The sequence below is a fragment of the Ambystoma mexicanum genome, chromosome 2p (assembly GCF_040938575.1).
Source record: "Ambystoma mexicanum isolate Mex_15411 chromosome 2p, UKY_AmexF1_1, whole genome shotgun sequence".
Classification (NCBI taxonomy): domain Eukaryota; kingdom Metazoa; phylum Chordata; class Amphibia; order Caudata; family Ambystomatidae; genus Ambystoma; species Ambystoma mexicanum.
Genome location: NC_090923.1, coordinates 714,009,714 through 714,037,661, shown reverse-complemented (window position 1 = coordinate 714,037,661; position 27,948 = coordinate 714,009,714). Strand labels below are relative to the sequence as shown.

Genomic DNA, 27,948 nt, shown 5'->3' with positions numbered 1-27,948 from the left:
TCTTTCCAGTTCCAAGGTTGGTAACAATGGGAATCATTTCAGAGACTGCAAGCCTCTCAGTTGCTTCAGTTTATGGGGATTCTTTAGCCTCAGGGCCCTGTGCTCCCAGAATACCTGTGCCTGGATCCCTCCCCAATGGAACAGGCTCTCAAGGGGGTCACTGCCAAAGGGTGCCTGCGGAAGATTGCAGGCATTTCTTCACTCATTAATATTAGTTCGCATTTGCAGTGCATGCATCTGTAACTGGTGCTCTGCATTTGTGGTTGGTGATTTTTTTCACTGAATGGGGACCTAAATATTTATACGAAATGAACTCAAATGACCAATCATAGAATGGGGGTTGAACAAACCAAAGAGGATTCCTGAGGACCTTTTTAAAATAACGGTAAAATGGTGCATTTCACTGCATACGTTTTGTTAAAAATGGAGTAGAAAGCAATAGCATTCCTAATCGGTTCTGCAGGAAAACACATGAAAAAATACTTTAGAAGCTAGTTCATCCAACAAAACACACAGAACCATTTCCCAAGAAATGTTCATAATGGCTGTCCCGCACAATATAATCCATCAATGCCACTGCCAAACACACTTCATGATGCCTGTAAACACAATATATGCCAACACTGCCAAACACATGTACATGATGCCTCTGTCCTCAACATAGGCCAGCACTGCCACTGTAAAACCCTCACACGTCTGTGTTCACAATATATGCCAGTATTGTACCAGTGCAAAAAGAAATGTTGGTTGTGCCAATACAGACCAATATTTTCACTGTATGAACACACTCATAATGGCTGTGCCCAATAATGCCACCGTGGGAAGACACTGTCATGCTGGCTTTGCAAATGTATGCCATTATTTCCACTATAAGAACACACTCATGTTGGCTGTACCCAATAGGGTCAATATGTCCACTGTAAGAAGGAACTGCCATGCTGTCTGTGCCAAATAATGTCAGTATCACCACTGTAAAAAGACATTGTCATGCTGATGGTTGTGCCAATATATGACAGTATTTATGCTGTAAGCCATACTTATATTGATTTCTAAGGTAATCCAGAAAATGTGTCTCCTGTGCTGGCCTAATACTATAAATTTTGGTTTGCTGCATGATTTGCCCAAGAAGAGGCAAAACACCCTGTGCTTGCCAAATTACATTTGAAACAGATTATCGTGGGCTTCAAGAATACTGGCTAACAAATTAGGGGTAGGGGTAATGTATTATTTTAGTGTGTCCACGAACCAGCAGAATACATTTGTTGGGCTAAATGGAAAATGGCTTATGACTATATTAATACTAATAACAAACATACATTTACCAATTGTTTCCATTAAACAGAAATGTAAAATGTGTCTAAAAAAGGAAACTCATATTAAACTAACAGGAAACTGCCAGCACATGTTTCGCACCTAACCATTACTGAAGGCAGTATGGGTTGTGACTATTGTCATCTAGCTGAGTGGGTTCTAGAAAGAGACTGAAGACAAACAAGTAGGTAAAAAACAGTATTTATTATGTTTAAAACACAAATGTTCTCTTCGGAGACAAACTCAAAATGTAAGGTACCATTTGCTTTGTCGGTCTTTTGCCACAGGCTTCCCCTATTCCAATCAGGGCCAAATGGTCTCCTCATACCAGCTTGCTTATTGTGGTCTTGCTAGCCTTCTGTGCCTAGCTCCTGTTGATGTTTGCAACCCACCTCCTCCTTAACTCCCACTCCAAACTCCTTCCTTATGACTTACCAAACCTCTTCCTTAACTCACAAACCGACCTCCTCCTGTTGTGATAACTTCCCAACAACCTCCTGAATTCTTAATCCATCCTCCCTCCTCCTGTTGAGCTAACCCAACTTCCTCCTTAACCCAAGGGGCCTTCTGATGTATCACCCCCCTCTCACCTCCAACCCCCTCCTGTTTCCACTCTCCCTCCAAATGCCTTCCTGCTGCAGCCAGATTCTACTCCTAATGCCAACGCTGGCTGTCTTTTGGCTGAAATATCCATATTACCCCTCCCCCGGTTTTGGGCTTCCTTTGAAGGTCTGCTCCCTTGGACCTGAATGGGTGTTGGATTATGATTGGCTTTGGTGATTTGGGGCTTTGCTGTTGGCCAAGCCTTTAAATGGCTGACTCGCCCTCTTCTGCACTGCCCCAGGGCTCCACTTGGCATTACCCTGGGGCCATTGCGTTTTCAACACTTGTTTCTCCAGAGAATGAAATGTAGAGTTTTATTTATTTTTTTTGCATTTTTTAAAGCCCGCAGGAATCGAGGCACTGTTACAGGACTTGTTTGTTTTGTAGTTGCATAATTGTTATTTTTTTGTCTTAGTTGCGTATTTATACACCCAGAGGTTTCTAAGCTCGGACCTGGGGATCGAACCTGTATTGCTTCATGTCGTCTTGCTTCCAAGGCGCACACGTTGCTGTTAAGCTATCCTCCCGGGACAGAGTTGCTGTCTAAGCTGTGCAAGCAATCCAAGCGAGCGTGGTGTGCCCTTATTGTTGGTGTGCTCTTACTAAGCGAGTGCTGCAGGAAAATGTAATATGCCTTTGATATCAGAAGAGTGCTAGAATAAATGTAATGTGCATCTGACTGAGTGGTGTTTACTACCCATGAAAAAGAGATTCATTTCTCTTGCTGAATGCTTTCCGTCACTCACAGCATTTCACGGTATTTCATGGTCCTAAAGGGGCAGTTTTGATAAACTCCACTACTGTAGGAATATATAAAGGGTTTGTATTTGGGCATGGTGAGAGCTTTATTTTAATGGTTCCATCATATTGTTATGCAGTGTTGGGAGCATGGACGTCATTTCACCAAAATGCCTGGGGTAGCGGATGTGACATCACACGATCAGTGACCTCTGATGACATCACAGGAAGTGATGTAATTTGACCCCACACCGAAGTGACATCGCGGGAATCGATTGAAACAACCTTTCACCCCTTGGCAAAACAGGAAGTGGCATCACATAGCATTGTTTCTAAGTACAATACGAAAAATATGGTTACGATATCACTGTAAAGTGATATACATTTCATACAAGAATGGATCACCATATTTTCAGTTAATATCAGTACGTATAAGCCCATAGTACCAAATTACTGTGAATGCAAGCAGACGTTCAAGGCCAAACGATAATGATGTGTTAGCACTTACGCTTAAGAGTTTCATATAGAACAAATATACATAGTATTACACCCAACCCGTGTTGGTACTCATTTATAAACCTTAACAGGATGAAAGGCTGAGTTGACCTTGCTGGGATTCGAAGCTCCAACCTGATGACACACATTGCAGCACCGGGCCCTCATCCCGCTGAGCTATCCTACTGGAAATAGCTATCAGAAAACCAGTCACTCCAGAAACAAAGAGCGACATCCTGCTTTTTATTTTTTACCTACCACCTCTCTCTACACACCCTACTCCCACTCTCTCTAACACCAGCTACCCTACCCTACCACCACACTCTCTACCCCATCCACCCTACACCCACTCTCTCTACCCCACCCATCCACCCTACCTCCAAATCTCTCTACATCCACCCACCCTACCCCTACTCTCTCTGCCCATGCACCCACCCACCCCACCCACACACCCTACACCCACTCTCTCTACCTATACTCACCCACCCAACCCCACTCTCTCTACCCTCACCCACCCTATCTACCCAACCCTCTCTACCCCCACCCATACCATGCCCTCTATGCCCACAACCACCCAGCCTACCACCACCCTCATTACCCCCAACCACCCACCCTACCTCCACCTTCTCCACCCCCACCCTCTCTACCACCACCCACCCCACCTCCACCGTTTCTCCCCCTGCCTCATTAACCCCCACCCACCCTCCCTCTCTAACACCACCACCCACCTGCTGTCAACCCTCTATACCCCCACCCACCCTACCCCCATCCTCTCTACCTCCACCCACCGTATCCCAAACTTTCTACCCCCACCCACCACCCTATCCACACCCACACTACCCCACTCTCTCAAACCCAGCCACCCTACCTCCACTCTTTCTACCTCACCCACCCTACCAACACTCTCTCTAACCTCAGCCACCCAACCCCCACTCACTCTACCTGCACCCACCCTGCCCCACACTTTCTACCCCCACCCCCACTCTTTTTACCCACTCCCACCCTACCCCACTGTCTCTAACTGAACCCACCCTACCCCCACTCTCTCTGCCGCCACCTATACTACCTCCACCATCTCTTCTCCGACCCACCCTCCTCACACCATCTCTAGCCCAGCCCTTTACCCCCACCTACCCACCCTACCTCTACCTTTCTACCTCCACCCACCCATCCTACACCAACCCTCTATATCATGACCCACCCACTCTACCTCCACCCACGTAAACCCCACTCTCTACCCCCACCCAACTGACCCACCCTACCCCCACTCTCTCTAGCCCCACCCACCCTACCCCCACTATCTACCCTCACACACCCACCGTACCCGCACCCACACATCCCCACTCTCTCTACCTCCACCCACCCTACCTCCACTCTTTCTACCTCACCCACTCACCCAACCAACCCCTCACTCCCTCTATCCCACCAATCCACTCTCCCCCCTCCCAACCACCCTACCTATACCCTCTCAAACCCTAACCACCCACCCTATGTCCCCTCTATAGCCACGCCCACCCTCACTGTCTACCTGCACCCACCCAACCCCATCCTCTCTAACTGACCCACGCACCCCACCCCCACTCTCTCCAACCCCACCCACCATTTCCCCACTCTCTCTATCCCATTTCTCTACCCCAACCACCAACCGCACCACCGTTTTCTCTACCCCACCCACCCTTTCCCCACTATCTTTACCCCACCTACCCACACACACCCTACCCCCACTCTCTCCAAACCCACCCACCATTTCCCCACTCTCTCTATCCCATTTCTCTACCCCAACCGCCAACCGCACCACCACTCTCTCTACAGCCACCCACCCTACCCCTTAATCTCTCTAGCCCACCCAACCCCCACTCTCTACCCTCGCCCACCCAACCCCTTACTCTCTCTACCCTCACCATATTCTTAACTCTCTCTAACACCACACACTCTACCCCATATTCTTTCTACTCAACCCAACCCCTATTCTCTCTACCCTCACCCACTCACCATATCCCCAACTCTCTCTACCACCACACACCCTACCCCACACTCTCTCTACCCCCACCAACCCTAGCCCCCACTCTCTACCCCCACCCACCATACCCCATTCTCTCTACCCCAACTACCCACCCTACCCCCACTCTCTACCCTACGCACCCTACCCCCACTCTCTCTACCCCACCTATCCCCCATACCCCCACTATGCCCCAGCCACCCACCCTACCCCACTCACTCTAACCCCACCCACCCTACCCCCACTCTCTCCACCCCCACCCCTATTATCTCTACCCCAACCCACCCACCCCCTCTAACCTCATCTACCCCCTACTCTCTCTAACCCAACCGACTTCCGCTCTCTCTACTCCCTTGCACCCCCTACTCTATCTACCTCCAACCACCCACCCCCCACTCTCTCTAGCCCCACCCATCAGCCACTCTCTCTAACTCTACCCCCACCCTCCCACGCCCACTCAGTCTACAACCACTCCCTCTACTCACCCCCACCCACCCTACCTACAATCACTCTGCCCCAACCACCCACGCTACCTCCACTCTCTCTACCCCCACTCACCCACCCTATCTCCATTCTCTCTACCCCACCTACCCTACCTCCACTATATCTACCACACATCCACCCTACTGCCACTCTCCCTACTCCACCCACCCTACCTCCACTTTCTCTACCCCATCCACCCAGCCTACCTCCCCTCTCTAACCCCACCCTCTCTACCTCCACTCTCTCTAATCCACCCTATCCATACACTCTCTCTACCCCAACCCACCCTACCTCCACTCTATATACCGCACCCACCAACTCTGCTGCCAATCTCCATGCCCCACCACCCTACCACTAATCTATCTAGACCCAAACTCTTGCTGTATTTCTTACCCTCTCACGCTCAATCTTTGTCGCTCATATTTCCTCTTGCTCATCATTGATGGAACCCTTTCTCTATCGTTTACTCGTTTGCTCTATTCTCCTTCCTTCTCGGTCTCTTTCACTCCTGCGCCCCTTATTGCATCCTCCTTTATACATGCAAAATGCAAAGAACAACAGTAAACGCCCAAAATATTGGCTTTGCCAATGCTTGTTACATTCACTTGTCAAAACATAACACATATATGCTTTATGATTTGTACATTACTCATTTACGGGATATTTCTTCTTATTGTTCCAGTCTTCAATAGTTTGTGGTGCTCCCATTGGGAATTCTGTGGTTCATTTAAGTGTAGCAAGGGAACAGTGTATCTAGTTCACCATGTCACATCTGACTAACTTCAGTTTCTTTCAGTAGTGTGAACTGATCCTACCTGGGAATCCTATCCAGGAATTATATTAGTGGGTAGTTAGTTGCTGACTCTTAAAGAGGAAACAGGTTCTTTTTGCATGTTTTCACATAAGGAATCCTAGAACTCTTTTCTTCCGTATCTAGAGAAAGAGATATCGAGAAATGTTTTAAAAAGGCAGCAAATTAGCTGGAGCCCGTTTGCTCTCTAGATCCGTTGCACTGTTACGGGGATTCTGCTGCACGGTCAGAGTTCCCACGCATGTTGACTATGCCCATTAAAGTCAATTGCAACTGTAAGAAGACATGCTGTGACAACACATGCTAGTATTTGCACTGTAAGAACACACTCATTTTGGATGTACCCAATAATGCCAACATTGTCAGAAGATATTGCCATGCTGGCTGTGCCAGTTTATGCCAGCATTGTTCTATAACACAGTGCCTTGCAGCAACTACCCCAAATATGCCACGAAAGCCATTGAAAACACATTGGGCCTCATTACGACCCTGGCGGAGTGGGTTTACGCCAGCGTTATTCGCGGCGGACCCGTCCGCCCTACTACGAGTTCCCGTAGCGCCATGGAGCCGTTTTCCGCCTGGTTTTTCCGGGCGGAGAAATCCATGGCGCTACGGGACCTTGATGTTAATTACGCCACCGTATTTTACGGTGGCGTAATTAACGCCTTCCCCACTCCCATTATACCCTATGGGGCAAAAATGGGAATGGGGAAGGGTAAAATGGGGGATGGGGATTTACCGCCCCGCCAAGGTCGGAATGGGGCGGAAAATCCGCCAACCCCCATGGCGCTATCGGCAGCTTTCCGCCGTGCTCCATGGTGCATTTTGCACCGCGATTTCCGCCAGGGTCGTAATGAGGGCCATTGCCATCCCCATGAATCCCCCTCCCTCACTTTCTGTCCAACCCAAGGGCCAGCCCCACTGAACATGCGTATAAATAAATATTGTATTCACATGCATGTACATACACACTCACGCAACGCTCACACAAACATTTATTGGGGCTCACCAAGAGTTGGACGGAGCATTAAAAATGTGGCGGTAACGCTATTCCTGCTGCATTACTGCTCCGCCCAAACCCGAGTTATGGCGGAAAGTGGGAGGTTTACCGCCAGCTTTTTGCTGGATGTAAAAATCCACCCACCTGCAGTGCTGTTACCACAGCGCAAATTGCGCCACTGTAATAGAGCCCAGCATGTCCCATACAGTCGTATGGACTCTTACAAAAATGGGGACTTACAGCCTTACCGCAGCTCGGGATCGAACGCTAATAGTGCCAGACCGAGGTGCAGTAACACTATTTGCGTTTGTCGTATACCGCCAACCTTGTGATAGGGCTTGTCTTTTATTTTAGTGGCTGGACAAGGATCATCACAGAAATATTTAGCAATAGATCTTGTCATTAATGCACTAAGTTTATCATCATTAGGAAGGACAAAAGAAACCCCAAAAGTACTAGCTTTACAAACTACCCGCGACGGTTCCATAAATGATTGGGGTATTTCTTTCTGGATGACTGTAATTTTATTGGAGGAGAACAGAGCGAATTAATGGCATTTCTTTGTTTGGGTAAGAGAGGGTTCTTCACCACCTTCCCTAGTAAAAACGAAATCCACTTTTTGGATTGTTTGGGGATTGCTTCTGGCTTGTTTTCAAGCTGCAGATTTTTTGGGGATTTATTTTGCATTTTTTGTGGATTTTTCTAAGCAAGGATTTATTTGTCTTGGGTTGAAGGATTTATTTTGGATTTTGACTGACTTGTTTCTCAGTAAAAACAATCCACTAACACTAACTGGCAGGCATGCATTTTTACAGGATTTATTTTGGATTTTTTGACAAGCAAGGTTTGTTTGGTCTTAAAGTGGAGGATTTATTTAGGATTTCTTTTCAACTTGTTTCCCAAAAAAACCAATCCAGCAACACTACACAATTTTATTGCATTTATTTTGGATTCTTTTACAAGCAAGGATACATTAGAAGATTTATTTTGGATTTTTTCCAACTTGTATCTCTGTAAAAACAATCCAGCAACATAGGCACACATTTTTACTGCATTTAAATGTTGGAAAAATAATGTCAAACTAGTTTCAATGTTGGTTGCAGTTATTTAGCATTTTAATCTGTTTAAACATTTCGCAGAGTTTAGGTTTCATTTATTTTGTATTTTATTGGTGCAAATTACAAGTCCAACTGCACTTAACAAATTTTTCCAGCAAATAATGCCTAGTCACTAACATTCATGGTATACCAATTTTCAGCAATGGGTAGAAGAAATGGCTAACACCTCGGCCATCCCATCGCGCCACCTGACTCGCTGGCAGGTGGCTGCCTGTCTCCTGCCTGCCAATTGGTACAGCTGTAACCCTCCTCTGTGCCCCTCTGTATACCACCCCTGGCTGTATATCTGTTCTGTTGTTACCTCGGAAAAGTGCTCCCTTATGCATCTGTATTGTTGTATACCTCTTTAAATCGCTCTGCTGTTTCTCGAAACTCGGTCAGCGCTTAATAATTTAAATAATAATCAAATAGGATGTAGTCAGACTGTATTCTGTTCAAATAGGAGACAGGGAGCAGACAGGGGGCCTTATGAATGGGGCCTGCTTGGATGTAATAGTTGCACGTTGTTAGGCAATGTGGCACAACACAAAGCAAGATGCCAACGGGCCGCAAAAACCCCAGCTATTTTGGTGAATGTTAAATGTTAAAAGTATTTGTACCACGCATCGTCACCAACGGAGTTGGTCCCCAGGCACTCTGGTGGATCTGCAAACGAGAAGGTGGGATGGGTTAGTAAGGTGAAGAGGGAGTAGGATAGTGAGAGGAGTGGTGTTCTATTGGCAGCTTCAAATGGGTATACACTTGGTGCTGAGCTTTGGTGCGAGTATCGTATTGATGTCAGTCCTCGTGTGCTGTTGGTGTGTCTCATGTGTTGTTGCGGTGTTGTGATGTGCGTGCGGGTTGTTGTGCGAGAGATGGTTGTGTGAGTTTTTTGAGTGAGATAAGTATGCAAAAATGTTGAGTTTTTTTGGTTAGTGGGTTACATGACATTTAACATGCTAACATTCACAATTCTGTCTTAAGTGTGGCACTTGCTAACATTCACAATTCTGTCTTAAGTGTGGCACTTGTTAACCTTCACAATCCCATCCAGGTGCGGCAAAGGCCAGCATTCACAACTCTATCCAAGTGTGGCACATGTCAACGTTCACACTTCCATTTAAGTGTGGCACTTGCTAACCTCCACAATCCCATCAAGAAGCGACTCAGGCTCGATCCTGTGTCTGGGATTGCTACAGCCATGTTTTTGTGCTAATGTACACAGTGTCGGATTGAACCTCTAAGTGTCTCTTTTAATAAATACAGTGGGGTTTGGGGGGAAATGTGTTGATTCTTTTTAAATATAGGTAATATGCCATTACACTGTCTTGACTTTCATGGCCGTTTCATTTAAATGACTGTTAAGACCTAATAAGTCATCACTATTGTTCTAAAAGCAATTCAAAATCCTACTTTTTTAAATGGGCAGCAATTAAGCCACAGTGACGCTTTTAAAGCTCAATTCAACAAGCTGCACCAAATGTGTTTTTAAGCATTTCTTTTCAGGATTATAGTTAACAACACTCCTAAATTAATTTATTTCCATTTTATAAACCAAAACAATGCCTATATGTTAAAGGATTATTTTGGGATTGCATTATTTTTATTTTTTATTTGTAAAGGATTATTTGGGGATTGCATTGCATTGCTTTTGGATTTGTATAGGCTTGTTTGGGATTGCATTGCTTTTGGATTTCTACGGGGAAGGATTTCTAATTAAGCCAAAAGAAAGCCAGATGTAATCCATTGCTTTTGGATTTATTTAAGGATGGCATGGCTTGTGGATTTTTATAGGATTGTTTGGGGATTGGATTGCTTTTGGATTTTGAGTGGATTGTTTGGGGATTGGATTGCTTTTGGATTTTGAGTGGATTGTTTGGGGATTGGATTGCTTTGGGATTTTTAGTGGATTGCTTGGGGATTGGATTGCTTTTGGATTTTTACTGGATTGTTTGAGGATTGGATTGTTTTGGGATTTTTACTGGATTGTTTGGGGATTGGATTGCTTGGATTGTTTTGGGATTGCATTCCACTGAGGATTTCTAATTAATATATTTCGGGTGCATTAAGCCAAAAGGAAGCCAAAAGCAATCCACTAAGTACAAAGGGAGTTTCTGCAGTTATAGAGTATTTAAAGAGGATTTAAAAGTTTGGGAAAATCCAGTAGCAATCCACTTTCAATCCAGATTTTTTTGGTAGGGTTCAGCACAGAAAATAAAACGTTGTTTTGGTTGGCGGCAGATTCTATGATAGCTTTGTAATAAAGATGTTTTGCCTCAGAAATCTTTAAAGCGTAATCACGGCGTGCCTGCTTCAAGGAACTGAAACTTGCAGCCTGAGCCCAGTCCCTCACTTGTGCACAGAAAGTGACCTTGTAGAGCGTGCTGGCTGTGGAGCACCAGGAATGGGGGAGACATGATAATTAACATGTCCCGTCACGAGACCCGCCTCCATAGGAAGACATGAACAGAGCGTCTCAATAAAGGCCCTATTGCCTTTCTACGGCCGTGCTCCGTTTGTCCTTCTCCTGCCTATAGGGACAGAGGGTGTACATGCATCCAGCTCAGGCAGCACCCTAAAAGACGGTCTTCTGTGTCTCTGTTGCTGCAGGCAGTAGTTAATAAGTCTGTGATGGCCAGGCTCCTGAAATGGATCGCTGGGCATGAAAAATAAATGACGGACTATGCGTAATGAGGAGGGTTACACTGCAGTGCCCATTTTGCACTGGCCACCAGGTGGCTTGTCTACAGGTTGTAGCCCAGAGCCTAAGTTCATGAATAAAAGGGTGAATGCTTCAAATGCGTGCTATGTATCTAAATCAAGTTGGGAGTCGTACGTGAGGGCTAGAAAAGTGTTCTTGTGGTGCTGTGTTCTTGCCATTGTATCTACTACCTGTGTGTGCGCGCAAAAGATGGTAGCTGCAAAGACATATTCCCATTGGCAACCCCATGACAAGACGAAAGCACAGGTGAAATCTTACAGGCTCCACGCAGAAGCACAGCTCCCTCACAGCACTCAGAGATGGCCACTACGAGGCAGAACGCATAGGGGACAGGTGGGGGACATTCTACTACAACCTGCTATACTCACAGAAAAGAAAGTCAAATGATGTTCTTCTTTTTCTAGATTTTGTGACTGGAAGTGCTTGGTGTTCGTGCAGATGTGGCCTGGCTCGTTCTGCGTGGTAAGTAAGATGTATACTCCCCATCCCTTCTCAATACACTCACTCTTTCTTGGACCATATTTCTGACTCTTCTGTTCTTTGCGCCTGGCTAGCCATGGCCAGTGATGCAGTAAGATAACAAGAGGATGCCACCAGCAGAAGCGCCAATGGGCATACGTGTAGTCTATTCGCCAGGGAGGCAAATAGACTAATCACAAGGTAACACACAACCTTACCCCACCCCGATGTCCAAAGCCTTCTTACAGTTCTCTACATAATTACTAGCATGTTCCTAGCATGTTGCTAGAGCCCTTAACACGTTTCTGCTGGCACATATAGAGAGAGTCTGCTACAGGTTCACTTGCCCATTGCTGCGCCCTTTCCTGTGGCTGGCACCCACACTAGGAGCTGCTTAACTGGCACATACTATCACAGTCTGGCAGAGGGCCTCCTTTTTCTTTCTCTGGGCCTGATTCACTTAGCGTTTCTCAACGGTAAAATCCCATTGAAAAAAGCTTTGTGAATCAGGCTCTCTGTCTTTCCCCCACCCCCTTACTTATTGTTTCTTATGTCACTGGCCTTTCCATTTGATTTTTTGTTCGTGCATCTTTCTCGTTTAAAAAAAAGAAATGTGTTTCAATTTTTTTTAGTTATCCTCTCTGTCTGGTAACCTACTGCAGATCACCATCCATAGAGCCTTGGTGCATTGGCACTGTACCAAATATCTATCCTCACACATACACAAACTGGAGTTGATGAACAAAGGGATATTTCCATTTGTGTGCACACTTTTGCGCAAGCCAATTGAAAAATGCACACTGATACACGGTTGTCAATTTGCAAAGCGGCATACATGTGTGCATCTGTGATTTGGTTATGACCTCAGGTTTATGAGCATATTCACTAAAGGGATGTACACGTGAAATGTGAGCAAATACCCTGCCATTCCCATGTACCTTTGTATACAGGGGGCTGCCCAGGGTACAGAATGGTTTGGCAAATCAGCCTTCCTAAACAAGAGCATCCAACTGGCCATGTTGGCTCGATTAGACTGAGGGGTTGCTTCTTTGCGTAGAACAAGACAGCAAGCCTGTTAAGGAGGTCATTGCTCGTTGGGCTACACTCATCTGATCAGCTCTCCCACTTCTTGATCTGGTCACACCTTAAACCTACATTTTGCCCTGAGCATAGCATCCTCTGCCCGGAGATCGTAATCTAGATGTGTAAAGGCAATGCCCTTATCTCCTTTACCAACCCCAATCTGTGTGCAAACTCAGAAACAGGCAAGACTATGCCTACAACTTGGCCCTCCTTCTGGAAATACTTTGCCAATCTTCAACTCCTACTCCTGTCTGGGGTTGAATTAGAGAAGCTCCTGGATAACCTTCACTAACATCACCTGAGCCCGGGAGTCCAACAAACGGGCAACTGTGACAATATTACATGTGTGGCCCATGAGTACAAGGATAAGTAGTGCCTAATCCACATACTCAGCACTCACATTTCTACAAAACAACAGTGATCCCAATCATAAAGGTGAACCAAGCACAGTTAAGATATACTGTTATGGTGATGTCTTAGCATAGTCTTCTATTATTGTGCTGAGTGGAACTCTGGTGAGTGATACTATGACATGATGCTATGACATGTAAGTTCTGGAGCATTGCTTATAGAATGTTATTGCTTGACTAACCAGTCAGTTGATGTTACACTGTGGGGATGGTTGGGGGTCTCTACTACCCAGTCTTATAAACCATCTGTCTAACTCAATTTGCTTGGTTCTTTGCTTCTACATATACCTCCTTTGCCTGTGGTGGTAACGTGAGCCGAGGGCACGCTATTCTCTCGAGGTGTATGTGAATATGAGACAGCAGCAACACAAACAGCAATAGTGCAACAGTCCATAGTAAGAGGATGCCCAATATTGTTTCTATAAAATGACATATACTTTAAATAAACACACCTACTAGAAAATCCTAACAATACCCACCTCTGTAAAAGAAGTCAGAGAAATATAGAATGTATTGATGCAAACTCTCTTGATGCTTAGCACGGAGAAAAAGGCACTAAATCACCACAATTTCCACAAAGGATATGTTTCTTTTAGATAAAAATTGCAAAAGGGGGTTTACCAGTCTCTAGGGTCTCAACAAATGTACCAAGAGGACAGGGGCTTTCAGTGTACGTTATTCCAATGCTTAGGTGGTTCGACAATGACAAACCAATGTTCTTCTGCTATGAGCTAGATCAAGAACACAGAGACACAGATCGAAGAGGCTGTAGATCATAGAAAGACTCCGGGGTAAATACACTTACTGAGAGTACCTACAGGGCGTTTTACAGAATTTGAAAATCTTCTCCCTTCCATGGACGTCGTTACCTCCACGCTGGCCCCACTACCCTCCATTAACCCAGAATATGTAAAATGATTGAAAGGTTGTCTGGGATTTACTGATATAATAATGATCTCCTGGAAAAACAGGACATTGTGTAGTGAGACTAGTGGAGTTTTAGTTTAATGGCGTTGCGAAATCTTGGGAAGATCAACGTTTTCAATAGTAGTCATCAAGCCCAGCAGCAGTACAGTGTTCACTAAATACGTACAGCGATGCTGGCAAGGAGTACTGTACACCTGGGAATTCATGTAAAAAGCTGCTCCCACGAGCAGCAAAGCAACAATGAACCCTTACCCAGCGTAACTTAAACCAAGGTTGAAAGGCACGTGTAAACAACAAAAGTATCTTTCCATGTTACTTTCAGTTTTGCTTCCAAGTAACTTTGGTCACTCGCACTTTGCGCCAAGGCAAACACATGACAAGGCTTATTTGCACAGCAGCAGGCAGAACTACACGAGAGTGAACACCGCACTTTAACTGCTATCTTTTGCTAGGTCTCTTCCATGTCCACCTCCGCTTCAAGGCCCAGGGCAGAGGTCCCTTTAGCCCCATGCAGTGCCTGTCGCCCCTTCACTGACGCTTCATAAACCGTTGTCTGTGCGGTGCCCACCCCCCTGGACCAGAGCATGGATGCAGGGATGCAGCGCAGCATGACGGATGAGTGACTGTGCCCGCCCTCGGTGCCCCCATCTCTAGTACACCCTGCTTCAGCCATTCGGTGCCCAGACCCTGGCACGCCTCCCCTTCCCCCATGTCTTCTGGGGCTCCTCTGTTACCCCCACTGCTGCAGCAGGAGCTGCCCTTGGCTCAGGGCTTTATTTGTCTCATGTGACTTGTAAAGTTAAACCTTTTGGCCGCTTCAGAAAAGAGGAAAACCAGAAAAACTGCAAGTGATTTGCAATAATTAAAGCTCTCATTCTTTTTATAATCAACCTTGTTGGCTTGTCTGCTGTTTTCCAGGCAACAGTAAATAATTGGAAAAGGATTTCCACATATTTGTACAAGCACGAATGCACAACTACTTGGAATCATCAGCATTAAGAGTAAATAAATGGAACTTGATCGAATTTTCTTTCAACATTTTTTCAGTTATTTGAGTAACCTCAGATGAGGTACATTTTTCAGCGTCACCGTTTAGCCGCGTGTGCAAAACTCGGTTTTTGCTTTTGTCTGTTTTGGGCGCAGGTGTATCTGGGCGTTTCACGTTCAGCTCCTATAAAACCCCATTTGAAATTAGTGAAGCTTTTTCACAGTAATTTAGTAGATTGGATTACCCTTAGGTGGTGCCCACCTTCTCTAATGTTTTCTTCTTACCTGAGAACCGTGTCAGATTAAGCAATGCAGAGTGAGTGAGTGTGGGAACACAACTCTGAACGACCGCGTGTTTATGTACTTGGGAGAGTGGCTGTACACGCCCACATGTAAGCGTGTGCGCTGGTGCAGATCGGTTCCCACCCATGCACCGCTGATTGGCCCTCTGTATGCAAATGTGGAGGGTAATGAGTATGTAGTTGTATGTATTTGCGCATTTTACTGTACATGTGTTTGAATGAGCTTACATCGGAGGGACCGCGAGTATGCAACATCTGTCTGTGCGCACAATCAGTGTCTACATCTGGCAGTAAATCTGATGGCAAAAACCTACCGCTGAGTGATCATGGTATTGAAGTGGGGACGCACACACAGTCACATGTTTGAGCACGCCTTCTGTATTTGTATTGCACCCGGTGCACAGATGTGCGCCCGGGCCTCTCTTGGCCTCTCTTGGAGTGACATTGCCAATAGGGCCTGAGAACAGCCAGTCCGTTTCGGCAGGAACGTAGGTTATGACGTTATGACATGAATTTGTATCGGATAACAGCAAATAAAATGCACTACTCACTTGCTTAAGGCATTTGCGGGAGAAAGAAAGGAAAAAGAATGGCGAAACTATACCTGTAGATGGCATTTTAAAATATACATGTCTGCATAACTTATACATGATACATTTCTTCTTATTTTAACTGTATATATAAACAAAACGATGATCCATGAAAGTTGTAAAGGTTTGTTGATCGAACTAATAAACAACAATTTGAAAAAAAAAAAATAAAAAAAAAATATACATGTTGTTTGCAAGCCAAACTTTGGAGTTAAGTTTGCCAGGGGCCAGTCACCGGCCTACGTGCCTTTGCTCCGCTCACCACTCAATTCCAGAAACTGAAGTGACTGTGACAGCACAGCAGGCAGCCGTAACCCCACCACCAGGACCATCCCCACTCCACACGCTGCATGCTGCTGCTCTGCACTCTGCTCTGGCTGGCAAAGCGGCTGGTGGTGGAGTCGACGTGGATGGAAGGACTGGTGGTGTAGAGTGCACACAAGTACTTTTTGGAGTGGAACTGACTGTCTGACTAAGGAACATTCTGAAATGTGCTGGGGCCTGGGCTGGGCGTGTCGTGAAATCATGGCAGCAGTGGCGCTGGCAAACTGTTACATTGTAATGTTACAGACAGTCCTGCCGGCGCCACCTGCCGCTCTATCCCCCATGGGCCTGGACCACCGGCCGCCCCCCTGCATATCGCATAAAACGAAAGATATAAATCCAACCACCCTAGATGCGGCACACTGTAGAAACCATACTATTCGAAACCATATTATGCATTGCGTAACAAACATTACTTCAACTAATCAGATCATTTTACAACACGTTTCTCCCGTGTCCTCAATATGCACCTTCCCAGCCAGGCGCATGAGCTATAATCATCACTCGTTGGGAGGGAAAGCATTAAAGTCGGCAAGATGTCACAAAAGTCCACATTTGAATTCCTTTAAGTAACAAAACCCATGTGGCTGAAAACTACAAATATTGCATGACACACAGCATGACAAACAGCACTTTCCCACTCATAGACGCTGCATATTGCCAAAAAAAGCACATTCCAACTCATGTAACATTTCACCTTTCAAATAGATTAATATAATAACATATTTCTAATGTGCCATCAAAGCACGCCTGCCCAGCCAGGCGCACAGCACAACAAGATATTATGTTGTTAACAAACATGGCAGAATGAAGCAGCATGTATTTCCCTTCTTTTCCGTTGTATGCACACTGTCCTTCTAAAAGCCGGCAAAGTACAAAAAATAAAACCTGTCCGGGCCCCACGGCTCCTGCTGAAAGTAAGTTTCAAATTTTGCATTGCAGTGCACCGGCGCACGCACGGTCGGCACAACACTGGCCTGTCCTCCAGGCTCCACAGCACCCAAGTAACATTTTGCAAAGTTTTCCTGCCGGCAGGGCAGGCCAGACTAGGCAGCCAGGTAGAATGCTCACAGGCACGCGCGTGCCCCAGGAGCATCGCTGCTGCTGCCAGCCTGCTGTGCACATCTATCTAGCGACTGGGAATGATGGGAAGGGGGCGGGGTGGGGCACAGAGGGCCTGCTCGACGTTTGTCTGCCTGGCGACTGGTAAATCTGCCCCTGGTTTGACCGCATTGAGTTGCTTTGAGTTGCGTTGATCTCTGCAGTGAGCCTGCATTGAGTAAGGTTCGAGCGGTGCTCTGTGTGGTTCGAAGGTCTTGTCAGACAGTGTGGTTCGATGGGTCACTGGAAGTGGTTCGTCAATTGAGTGTGGTTCGAAACAATGAGTACGGCTGGTTCGGGTTGACATGTGACATGATGCTCCATTGGTTTGAGTTGAGGTCATATGCAGAGTCCTGGTAGCTTGATGCTTTGTTTGGTGACCCTGCGGTTCAAAGTCATCTGTACGGTGCACTGGTGCTCGAGCCGGACAGGTGACGGGCTCTGCTGACCTGATATTGTGCTGAACTAGTTGAAAGATACGATAGGTAGCTCCAAGTTTGAAAGAGAGGCTCAAATGCAACATGATTGGACCTGCTGGTTCGAAAGCAGCGAACACAGTTTGAATGCGGTTGGAGCAATTACAAACCAGTGTCCTGATTGCTTTGGCTCTCAGGATTCTGTGAGTCCCAATCCAAGGCCTCAGGAACAAGATGAGTCCATGTTCTCGTCTCATTCTCCCAACCTGGGGAGGCTGGTTAACACTTGCAAGAGACCTTGTCCTCCAGTGATGTCCTGGGTACCAGGGTACATGGCAGAGAGTCAGGTCTTCCTACAGCAGTAGTTCTTTCCCAATGTGCTCTGAGGATGTTTAGAGAGCAGAGTTTATCTCTACCTTGAACGCTCCTTTTTCAACTCAGTGGTGCAGGACTTTGGAAAGGTCTGCTCTTGCAAAAAGGCCACAAATAAAGGTTTCTTGAAGTCCAGGAATGAATAAGAAAAGGAGCAGACCCTTTCTTATAAAGGCAACAAGCCACAAAGGAGTGGTTAAAAGCAAGCCTGCTTTAAGGGGTACGCACATTTTTAATGTAAAAAATTGCGTGTGCCTTTTTTCTTCATACCCAAAGTGCTTTGCTGTGTAGGAAGAAAGAGAAGCCCATACAAAAACAGGACAGAGGAATCCTTCTGCCCATTGGTACTGCTCTGCCTGCCTGTATAACCACCCCTTCTCTTGCCCTGCACTTCAAAGGCCCTTTTGTGTGCAAAAGCCAATTTTGAGGTTGGCCTTTGTAATGGAATTGCCTCTTCAAAGGAAGGCTTCCAGGAGGTCTCCTGTTGTGAGCTACTGGGTCTGGAAGGGAGGAGTTACCAACCTCCCAGAATGTCAACACTGGCAGGAATTACTCATCCTCTCAGAAAGTTAAAAGTGGCAGGCATTTTGCCTTGTGTCCTGTTTACTGAAATACAGACGGTCAGGTCCCTGGAATCCACATTGTCTCTGATAGCTGGTCTGAACTCACAGGATTGCAACGATATGTTACAAATCCGATGTGGCTTTAACAATTATATGACCTATCAGTAACCATACCCAAAACCTAGGTGTGGCTTATATTTCCAGATTATCGTACCACCAGGCAATAGTGCCACAAATGCTGCCCCAAAATACCTTCGAAGGCAACAGACTTTCCTCCAATCCTCACCACAACACACTTTGGAACACATGTGTGCGGAGTACCACAAGAGTTCTCTCCAAAGCTGCTAAAGAGGATAAACAGTTTTAGTATCTGGACAGTCACAACCCCCCCTAGTAGCTTCCCTTTTGCCAACACCTACCTGGGACAAGCCCAAATTATTGGGTAAACCTACATCAGACCGGAGTTTCAGGATCCATTCCCAAGTTCATAGACCAGTAGACCCTTTCCCCAGGAAAGTGGGGGGAAAATAACAGAAAGCATTCCAGTGGGCCTGGCCCATATGGCATGAGAACACTATCTAGGATCTTGTATAGGGTGTCGAACCATCCGGGGCCCACCGCTCCAAGGATAACAAGTTCTCTCAGAATCTGCTGGAATGTGGCACGCTCTGATGAGGGTTCCAGCACAAGACACGCACCTGGTTCACATAGCCGCAATAAACAAAACCACCATGAATCCACAAACTATGCAGTTCTAACAAAATAGGAAAAATCAAGACGCCAAAACCAGGAATACAAAGAGACACTACAAACATCTAGCCATGGTCGAAAATTCAGAGTCTGAGAAAACAGGGAAAAACAGAAACGCTGCTCATAGGTGGAAGCCAAGTTGAGAAGCACTTCACCATTATATGATGCTTGATTTATTGTAGCAGCAGGCCTTTGTGCATCGAGAATTGATCACATGATTGGGGGTCCGCTTTAAGCACATCGTGGTTTCGCTAGTAGTTGTCTTTGCATTTGCGTTCCCCAACGTGCCACACTACGCACAAGGGAAGCCGGGGAGATGTACCTGTGTGAAGCCTGGAGCACCATGGTTTGACAGATAGTTTATCATAATTATGTGGTTTTGGAACAGAGGTGCAGATGTATGTGCAGCCTATGCACTGCAGTGACTTAGCTGTCAACCAGGGCACCTGACCTCTGAACCTGCTCTGTGCCACTACAGGTGTCCACAATGCTTTTGCTGCGTTGATGAAAGGGGGCTCTGTTTAGCAGACCACCCTTTCTGAGAATGATTACCTGCGTCATTTTATTATTCATACAAATCTAAAAAGCCAGTGCTTCCCTACCCATGACAGATGGGAATCCTTCACAGTGATCTTACATTGGAAGTAGCTCATTTGAAAAGGAAAAGCTGACATCTACAGGGCTGCAGGAAGAAACCAAGGTAGCGGGAAACAAATCCTGTGCAAAATACACACAAGAGTCCACCACAAAGGGGCCACAAAAGCTGACTACACTAAGCACATAATTAAAACTACTCATCCAATAAGTGAGCTACTTTACATTTTAAAGGAACTGAAATATCACATAGACAGAGACTCCCAAGAACAGATTGTGCACATCACCCCGGCACTGCAAAAACATATTCACCTTTTTAAAAATAAGACTGAACCGAACCCAAATGGGAGAAGGGCCTGGGCATTGTGTTATAAGATACAACATGAGGTAAGGCATTCTCTCATACCAGAGAAGTGCAGAGACCCAAATGGGGATCTGTCAGGTAAGGGGTTACTGATATAGATAGGGGGTATAGTAAAGGATTTCATAGGATAAAAGAAAAACTCAGGATACAAGGGTTTTAAAGGTTTCTTTAGTTCATGTGGATCTGCTTGGACTGTAACACCTACCCGACTGTACTATGGCTCTCCACCATGGGGGAATCACAGAACCTTGGGACAATGGGCAGGACTCCCTTGCCAACCAGACTGGACTTACCTGAATGAAGATTCCAAGACAGGGGGAAAACCGTTGAAAGTGATAGTTGAAAAGGCGAAGATGATAGAGGAAGACAGACAAAAGAACTGAGGTAGAAGAAGCAAGAAAATAGGAGACAAAAGAAAGATGTGTGCTCCGTAGGGGGCCGCAGCCTCGAGCCATCCCCACGGTTTCTAGGAAGCGGTGGGCCGGGCTGCAACCCAGCACTTATCAGAAACCCCAGGCCGCATGTGAAGGGCACCCCGGTGAAGAAACGCCATAACCCGGTGCCGCCTGAACGGGGCAACACCAAGATGTGTGGCATGGCCTGAGGTTCAATGGGCCGCCTGGGGACCAGCAGGCCGCAAAGAACAGAAAGTCCATGCCGCATAGCGGGCCAGTAAAGAGGCACCTCAGCCCAGATGTATGTTAAAAAACGTGTCCCAAAAGATCGAATTACAAAATCACGGAGCCGGCTTGACCGTATTTTGTAATTTGATCTTTTGGGATTTTGCCTGTTTGTCCCCTGCACAGCCTTTAATGTATGCGGGGGACACCTCCCCAACCCCCGCAGCACATAATACTGACATGGGGCAACGGGGGACACCCCTCAACCCGCACTCCCCTGTTCGGTATTATGGGCAAAAGATCTAACCTGCTATGCCGAATGCACACTAAACGTGCATTCAGCATTTTAGATTCAATCTTTTCGTTCATTACCCCTCAGCCCAGGGCCACATGAGCAAGTAACCCAAAACCAAGGCCTGTAGGGAAACCGTCCGCCCGGGGCCTAGACGGTTGGACCGGAGTAGAGTGGGCGTGGCAGCATAGGCGTACCCAGGATTGTCTAGCAAATGGGGCCTGAAGCTAATGTAGTTGGGCCCCCTGCCCTGACAAAAATATCTGTAAATGCTCACATAGCACTGCTGAGTGGGCATTTACAGATTTTGAGTGGGCCTTGCTCCTCAGGCCCTACCCTGTCTACGCCTATGCGTGGCAGGTAGCATGGCATGCTGCAGCCTGGGTGAAGATCAAGCCTGTGGGGCGAAACTGCCAGCCCTGGGGCCAGACGAAGCAGGCAGCAGAGAGTCATTACCTCAGTGGTTGCGTGAGGTGATTGGGGCTGCACAAGCCACAGAGAGGCCATTGAGTCATCCGCCGTCCCTGTGGCCAGATGGGGATGGTGAGCAGCTCAGGACTTTCCTGGCGCCCCAGCTGCTGCAACATGCGTGGCCGGGCTCTGCAACAGAGTACAGTGGCTCGTTGCTGGCTCTGCTCAGATGGGTGGGACCTGGGCAAAGCCCAACGTGGACTTTTCCTGTTTAAGCACCATCACAGAGGAAATAATAGAGCTCTTCAAGGCCGATCAATTACTAACACTGCCACAGAGGAAACATCAGTGGAACTGAGCTAGCAAGGCCACCTTGTTATCCTGTGGCAGCCACGCACGGCAGAGCAGGGGTAGTTATAAAGTGCAAAAGGACCAGGCCAGACAAGATGGACTACACTAATAAGAAGTCACCAAAAGTATGGTACCTTATGTTCAGTCTGACTGCCAAGTAGGGGATTGACAATTAAGGACAGGCTGCATCTTCCAAAGATATTGAGAAACAAAACATTAAGTGTGTATTGGGAAAGAAGTGGAAGGTTGGAATTGAAGGGATGGAGCGCAGAGAAAGTGTGAATAGGTACTTTCTGAACGTGCGCTGAAAGTGTGCTGCATGCCCGTAGGCCTCAGAGCGCTCCTATAAAAGAATGAGATAGATACCATAGAAAATGAGTTAAAATCTATTTGGGTTCATTGAAGAACATAGTCTTCACATGTTTCTTAAAGACAGACATTGATTGAGATATTTTGATGTTGATAGGCAAGTTGTGGTGTTTGTTTTGAAGGGTATCTACTACTCCTATGAATTTAACACAAACACTGAATGAGATCATAAAATGGGGCAAACATTGAATGAAAGAAAGTCTACCTGGTTAATAAGTTTGCATGTTTGTATATAAAAGCCTGGATGGGTAAAACATACTCCCCTTCTGGTGTACTGTGTCTTATTTAAGATCAGGAACCCAGGATCGGCGCCCATTTCCTGTATCACCATCATTTCGTATTGCAGGTTGACAAGCGCCTCACCAGCTGGTTTGGGAGAGTTGTGTGGTTCCAGTGTGCGCCATTGCTGGTCCCGGTTCAGTTTAAATTGTGCACACCCGGGCCAGAGCCATAAAACCAGGGGCTACAAAAGTTTCTAGTAACATTAGTTTCAAACTGCTACACAAGATGTGCTTAATGAGAGCCTATTTCGCCAAGAGAGTCTTGAAAACAATGGGAAGAATGGGCGTGCGCTCCTGTAGGAAAAGAATGCATGAGCCTACAGATCTTTTGCATATGTAATGAGGTTGTCGTGAGATTGCAGGCTTTTAAGAACGGAGTGGTGGAGAGCATTAGGTCGATTTTGGAATGGCAGCTGGGGGCTTCTACTGTGCTTGCTGGGACTGCTTCCAGTTCGGAGAAAATTACCACAGCAATTAGAATTCCTAGCACTAGGTTTAATTCTAGTGAAACGTAATATCACTATGCATTGGAAGAAAGGAAAAAGCCCCCCTCTGAGAACATAGCATAGGGATTTGAGGACATGGGTAGCAGCAAAGTGCAATTTATATGAATCTGGCAGACAGCAGAATGACGCTTTACCTACGCGTTCTGTTTGGCGCGTGGCAGTGGAGATGTTGGATAAGTCGAATGACTTCAGGTCACTGTTAGGAAAGTATCCACAGATGTCTGGTGAAGGTTATAGAAATGCTTAGCCTAAGTAGGAAAACAGGTGGTCCTTTAAGCTAGACGAATCCTCTCTCAATGGGTGGCATATCAGAATAGTTACACGTCACTCTAGGACGTGTCCGGATGGTGACCAGGATACATTAAACCAACTATACCACTCTCAGGGTAGTTAAAATCAGTATATCTATTGTATATATGTTGTCCTGTGCAAAGGTTATGGATATCTAAGGAAAGAATCCTAAGTCCGGGGATGCCCCCACCCGCTTTCTGGCCCGTTTGTCATTGGTATTTGGAGTTGCCCATTCTGGGATAGGAGCAGGTCAGTGCTACACATGTACAGCAGATCCTCCAGTGGCACTTACCTGTGGCTGGAGTGCCCCAAGTTAATGCCTCCATCCTCTCTGATGTAGGGGTGCTGGGCTTTCTGGCAGGGTATGGAGGAGAATAACTCAAAACGTTTGCACCTTAGCTGCGAGGTTGGAAAGGTACTGCTACATCAATATTATCTTCAACAAAATAATTTTTATTTACAAAAATATATTCACTAAAACAACATCTAGAGATTTTTCACATCACATGATTCATTCCACCAATCATACACATAAATACACTATCACAACATAAATAAATTATACATTCAAAAAAGGGTTACCAATGTCTAACAACCCTCTCAACACATTTGCTAGTCAAAATGATTCTGAACACCCCTTTCCAAATATAGGTGTGTCACAAAAAGTGTTAAACAGCACAGAAACTTGTCCAACGATGTTTACACCTGTTTCGGTCAGTGGTGGGCTTCTAGTGGTGCCCGGTGTTCACCCGACCTTCTTCATCACCACTCTGCCTCCACCTCACTCTGCTCCTACATCCTCCTCTTTCAGTCTCTGCATCTCCTCCAGCTTCACCTTCTCCTTTCAAACTACCTCCAACTCCACCGACCCACATCTTGGGACTAAATGTACCTTTCTTCTATTGGTTCTTCGTTCAGTGTGCCACTGTAAAGGCTGGTTTGTGGTTGGTGGATCCAGTGTTCTTTCCTCTGGGCTATATTGGACTTTATTTGGGCAGCCATGATTTTCTGATGGTTTGTATGTCACTTATTCTGTCTGTCCTGGTTTGGTAAGTAAAGTCTACAGATTATCCCTAGGGTACTCTGGGCCCGCTCTCCGGCATTTGGGGCGGTCCACAGTGTTCCGAAATAGAGTACAGGTTTTCTGCAGTCTGCAGGACCACCGTCAAGTTCATGAACTCTGCGGGAGCCGAATTTTCACATTGATTGCACTGTTGGAGATTACTGTGAGTTTGCGGTATTTCACTGACTTCAAGCATACTCACGGTTCTCTGATGATAGGTCTGTATTGACAATGGCCAGTGCTTTCAGTGGGGTAAGAAATTGAGGGGGGAGGGCTCATTTGGGGGCATGGCTTGCATGATGGGCGTGGTCTAAGACTCGGTAGGAGTGCCTTAAAGATGGCAGTCATGCAAGCAGTGGGAAGGACAGTTACCTCAAGTTGGCCATAGATAATGTAAGCCACTTAGGCTGTGCCCATCTATATTGCCAAAGGAATGTTGGGCACAGGTGGATGACAGAGCAAATGGTGGTCGCTCTTGTTAAACTAAGGTGCCAGTCCTTTATTACTGTCCTGCTCCATCCTGTGTATGCCTCCTGGCATTCATATAACATAAGCTAGTCAAGGAGTTGCACGTCATGGGACATACTAACTGGCTTCATTTGGTTTTGCTGCTGCTCTTGCTTTCCGAAGCGTTCATGCAACCAGAGAGCTGCCATTGGTCAAGAGACACTCGTGTTTAAATGCTCCAATTCATTCAGTCATTGGAACTAAGCGTGCAATGCAATCCTGTCACGTAAGTCATTCACAATAGTGTGACTACTGGTGGTACACTCACTCTGCGTGTGCAGGCAATGCCCTTGTGCCTGGCCGCTGGTGAAACATGTCCCCACCTGCAGCGGCTATGAAGGCGCTGCCGCTGGAGGTCGGGCAGGCACCCGCCTGTGGTACAATTAAAGGAGAGCGATGGAACATTTGATCCATTTCTAGATTGGGAGGGATAGCTGTCAAGTTGCTGAAAGCTGTAGTGTAGCCAAAAACAACAAGGGCTGCTAGGGTAATTGAAGTTGGTAGGGTTCTCTGCCTGGCCAATGAGTCTGACTCAGGCTTTTGAACGCACTGCATTGCAATGGGTACTGGCAAACTTCCAGTCCCTGGGCCACTCAGGGCTGTCTCTGCATTCGGACAGGAGTGACCCCACTGATCCTCAGGGGTTGGCATGGGAAGAGGGTATGTGTGAACCCCACACTACTTTATTATATAGGCACAGTTCCCATCATCGGTGGAAGGAGGTAATTGAGACAGAGAAGGTGCCCCCACTCCCGCCCCCCAGGTTCAGCAGCAGAGGGGGTCGGTAATAGAGTGCGGGGAAAAGGAAGAATAAATGGATGAAGTACAGAAAGAACAGAAGAAGAAGACAATAGAGTGCAACAAAAAAGAGAGCGTGAAAAAGGTACAATAAATGTATGAAGTCCAAAAAGGAAAGAAACAACTGCAGAGGAAGGCCATAGAGTGCAAGATAAAAGGGAGCGGGAAAAGGAAAGGTAAATGGATAAAGTCCAGAAAGGAAAGAAGATAGAGCAGAGGAAGACTGCTACCGAAATGGAGAGAAAACAGGAAAAGAGCTAAAAATGTGATGGGTGGGGAAGGGGCAGAAAAATCACTTACCTTGCCGTGGTTGTGTCGCCTTGATGATGTTTGTTGTCGACACAGTCACTGGCACTGACTCTGGTGCAGCAGGTGAGGCAGACCAAAATGGCGCATCCCTTTATCAGGTTTGGCCTGGCTGCCTGGAACTGCAACTTCCTCATGTGACCTCTCTCGAGGTTTGCAAGCCTCGCGAGGGGTCACAAGAGGAAGTTTCAGTTTGGGGACCCTGTGGGCAGCTGGCACTCCCTCAAGCTCAAACTGACAGAAGTGTCAGCCACAGCATTGCGCAAACTACAGTTTCCTCTCGCCGAGAGGCAGCTGAAGTTTGCGCAATGCTGTGGCTGCCACTTCTGTCAGCACAGCTGTCTTCGATCATGTCAGCGCCACAGCGGGCAGCTGTCGCAGCAAATAGTCCCACTGCAGCGTTGTGGGACTGGGGGGCATTGGCAGGGCCCCAGCTGAGTCCCACCTTTTGGAGGCTGCCGGGGCCCCGCCCCACCTGGCCCCGGCCCACTTAAAGCACTAACTATGGCCCTTCTTGTTTGGCTTTTGTACCCTTAAGGATGTTGCCCTGAATTCTAGAAGGATCACAGTGTTTCTGGTCCTGGCACAGGGACACTATTTGCCGGGCAATTATCTTGTGACTGTCCTCTGCTAACAGAACAAGAAAAGTGCCAGGGGATACCATTTTGTTTCTTACTGGCCACCATCATCGGGGTCAGGAGGTCTTCGGCCCCAAGACTCTTACACTGCTGGCATCAGCAGTCAAGTACGACCTCGTCAGGGGATTGGCGTGATACAAAGTACAAATAGTCTCATACACAGACACAATCAAATGCAACACGCAAAATATATATTGTAAATATATGCTAGTTTATTAGTATTGTATTATGATTTTAAAAAATGGTCAAATAAGTATTTGCAAATATTCACCACAACACATTAGTATATTTAAAAAAACAACAGGAATGGATAAAGCTTTGATTCCACAACACTCCAGGACATATGATGTAGCTGTCTAGCTTAACAGATAGAACTAGGGCTACATGTGCCCTAAAAGGCGGGAAGAAAGGGATTCATGCAATTGGAAAACAGACATTAGAATTACAGCACTGGGCCCTGAGAGGTCCCAGCTCATCGCTAGGACTCAGAAGACACCAATAATGTACATGTGGATAAAGTAACACCTGCAATTCTTTGTGAACAGGGTGAACTGCAGAGATTTGATGTGATAAGTCATTTACAACTCGCTTGTACACAAGTGTTTCTGGGCGCGACAAGACAAGGGACAGAAGACAGAGGGAGGACAAGACAAACGATCTTACTAGGCCTTGTCTCATTCAGATCGAGCAAGTGCGAGAACAGTTTAGTATTATAAAGTATATAACAAATCACTGGTGCATTTGAAAATACCAGTATTTGCTCCAGAAACTCCAGAGGCTTTAGGTGACCTAAGCAAAATTCCACAGTTAGGTACCTTTACAAGTCCATTAAGAGAGAAAAAAAAACAAGTCTATTAGGAGCAGTTAAACATTCTCCAATTGGAAATAATTGGGCTAAATCCCCTAGGTCTGCAGCAGTTGTCGGGAAAAGTAAGGTAAGTTCCCCTTTTATTCCACAGGTGCAGCAGACAGAGAAATCCGCAAAAGGGAACACTGGAGGGAACACCAAGAAGA

The 27,948-nt window shown here is 46.4% G+C and overlaps 1 protein-coding gene across 1 annotated transcript in view; it reads left to right on the top strand.

Annotated features, from left to right (window-relative positions):
• LOC138566704 (ribonuclease T2-like) overlaps nucleotides 1-27,948 on the top strand; it is a 359,594-nt gene that overhangs the window by 49,785 nt on the left and 281,861 nt on the right. Inside the window, exon 3 of the mRNA XM_069644295.1 lies at nucleotides 11,664-11,721. Coding sequence (XP_069500396.1) covers nucleotides 11,664-11,721 — 58 coding nt within the window. The remainder of the gene's footprint in view (nucleotides 1-11,663; nucleotides 11,722-27,948) is intronic.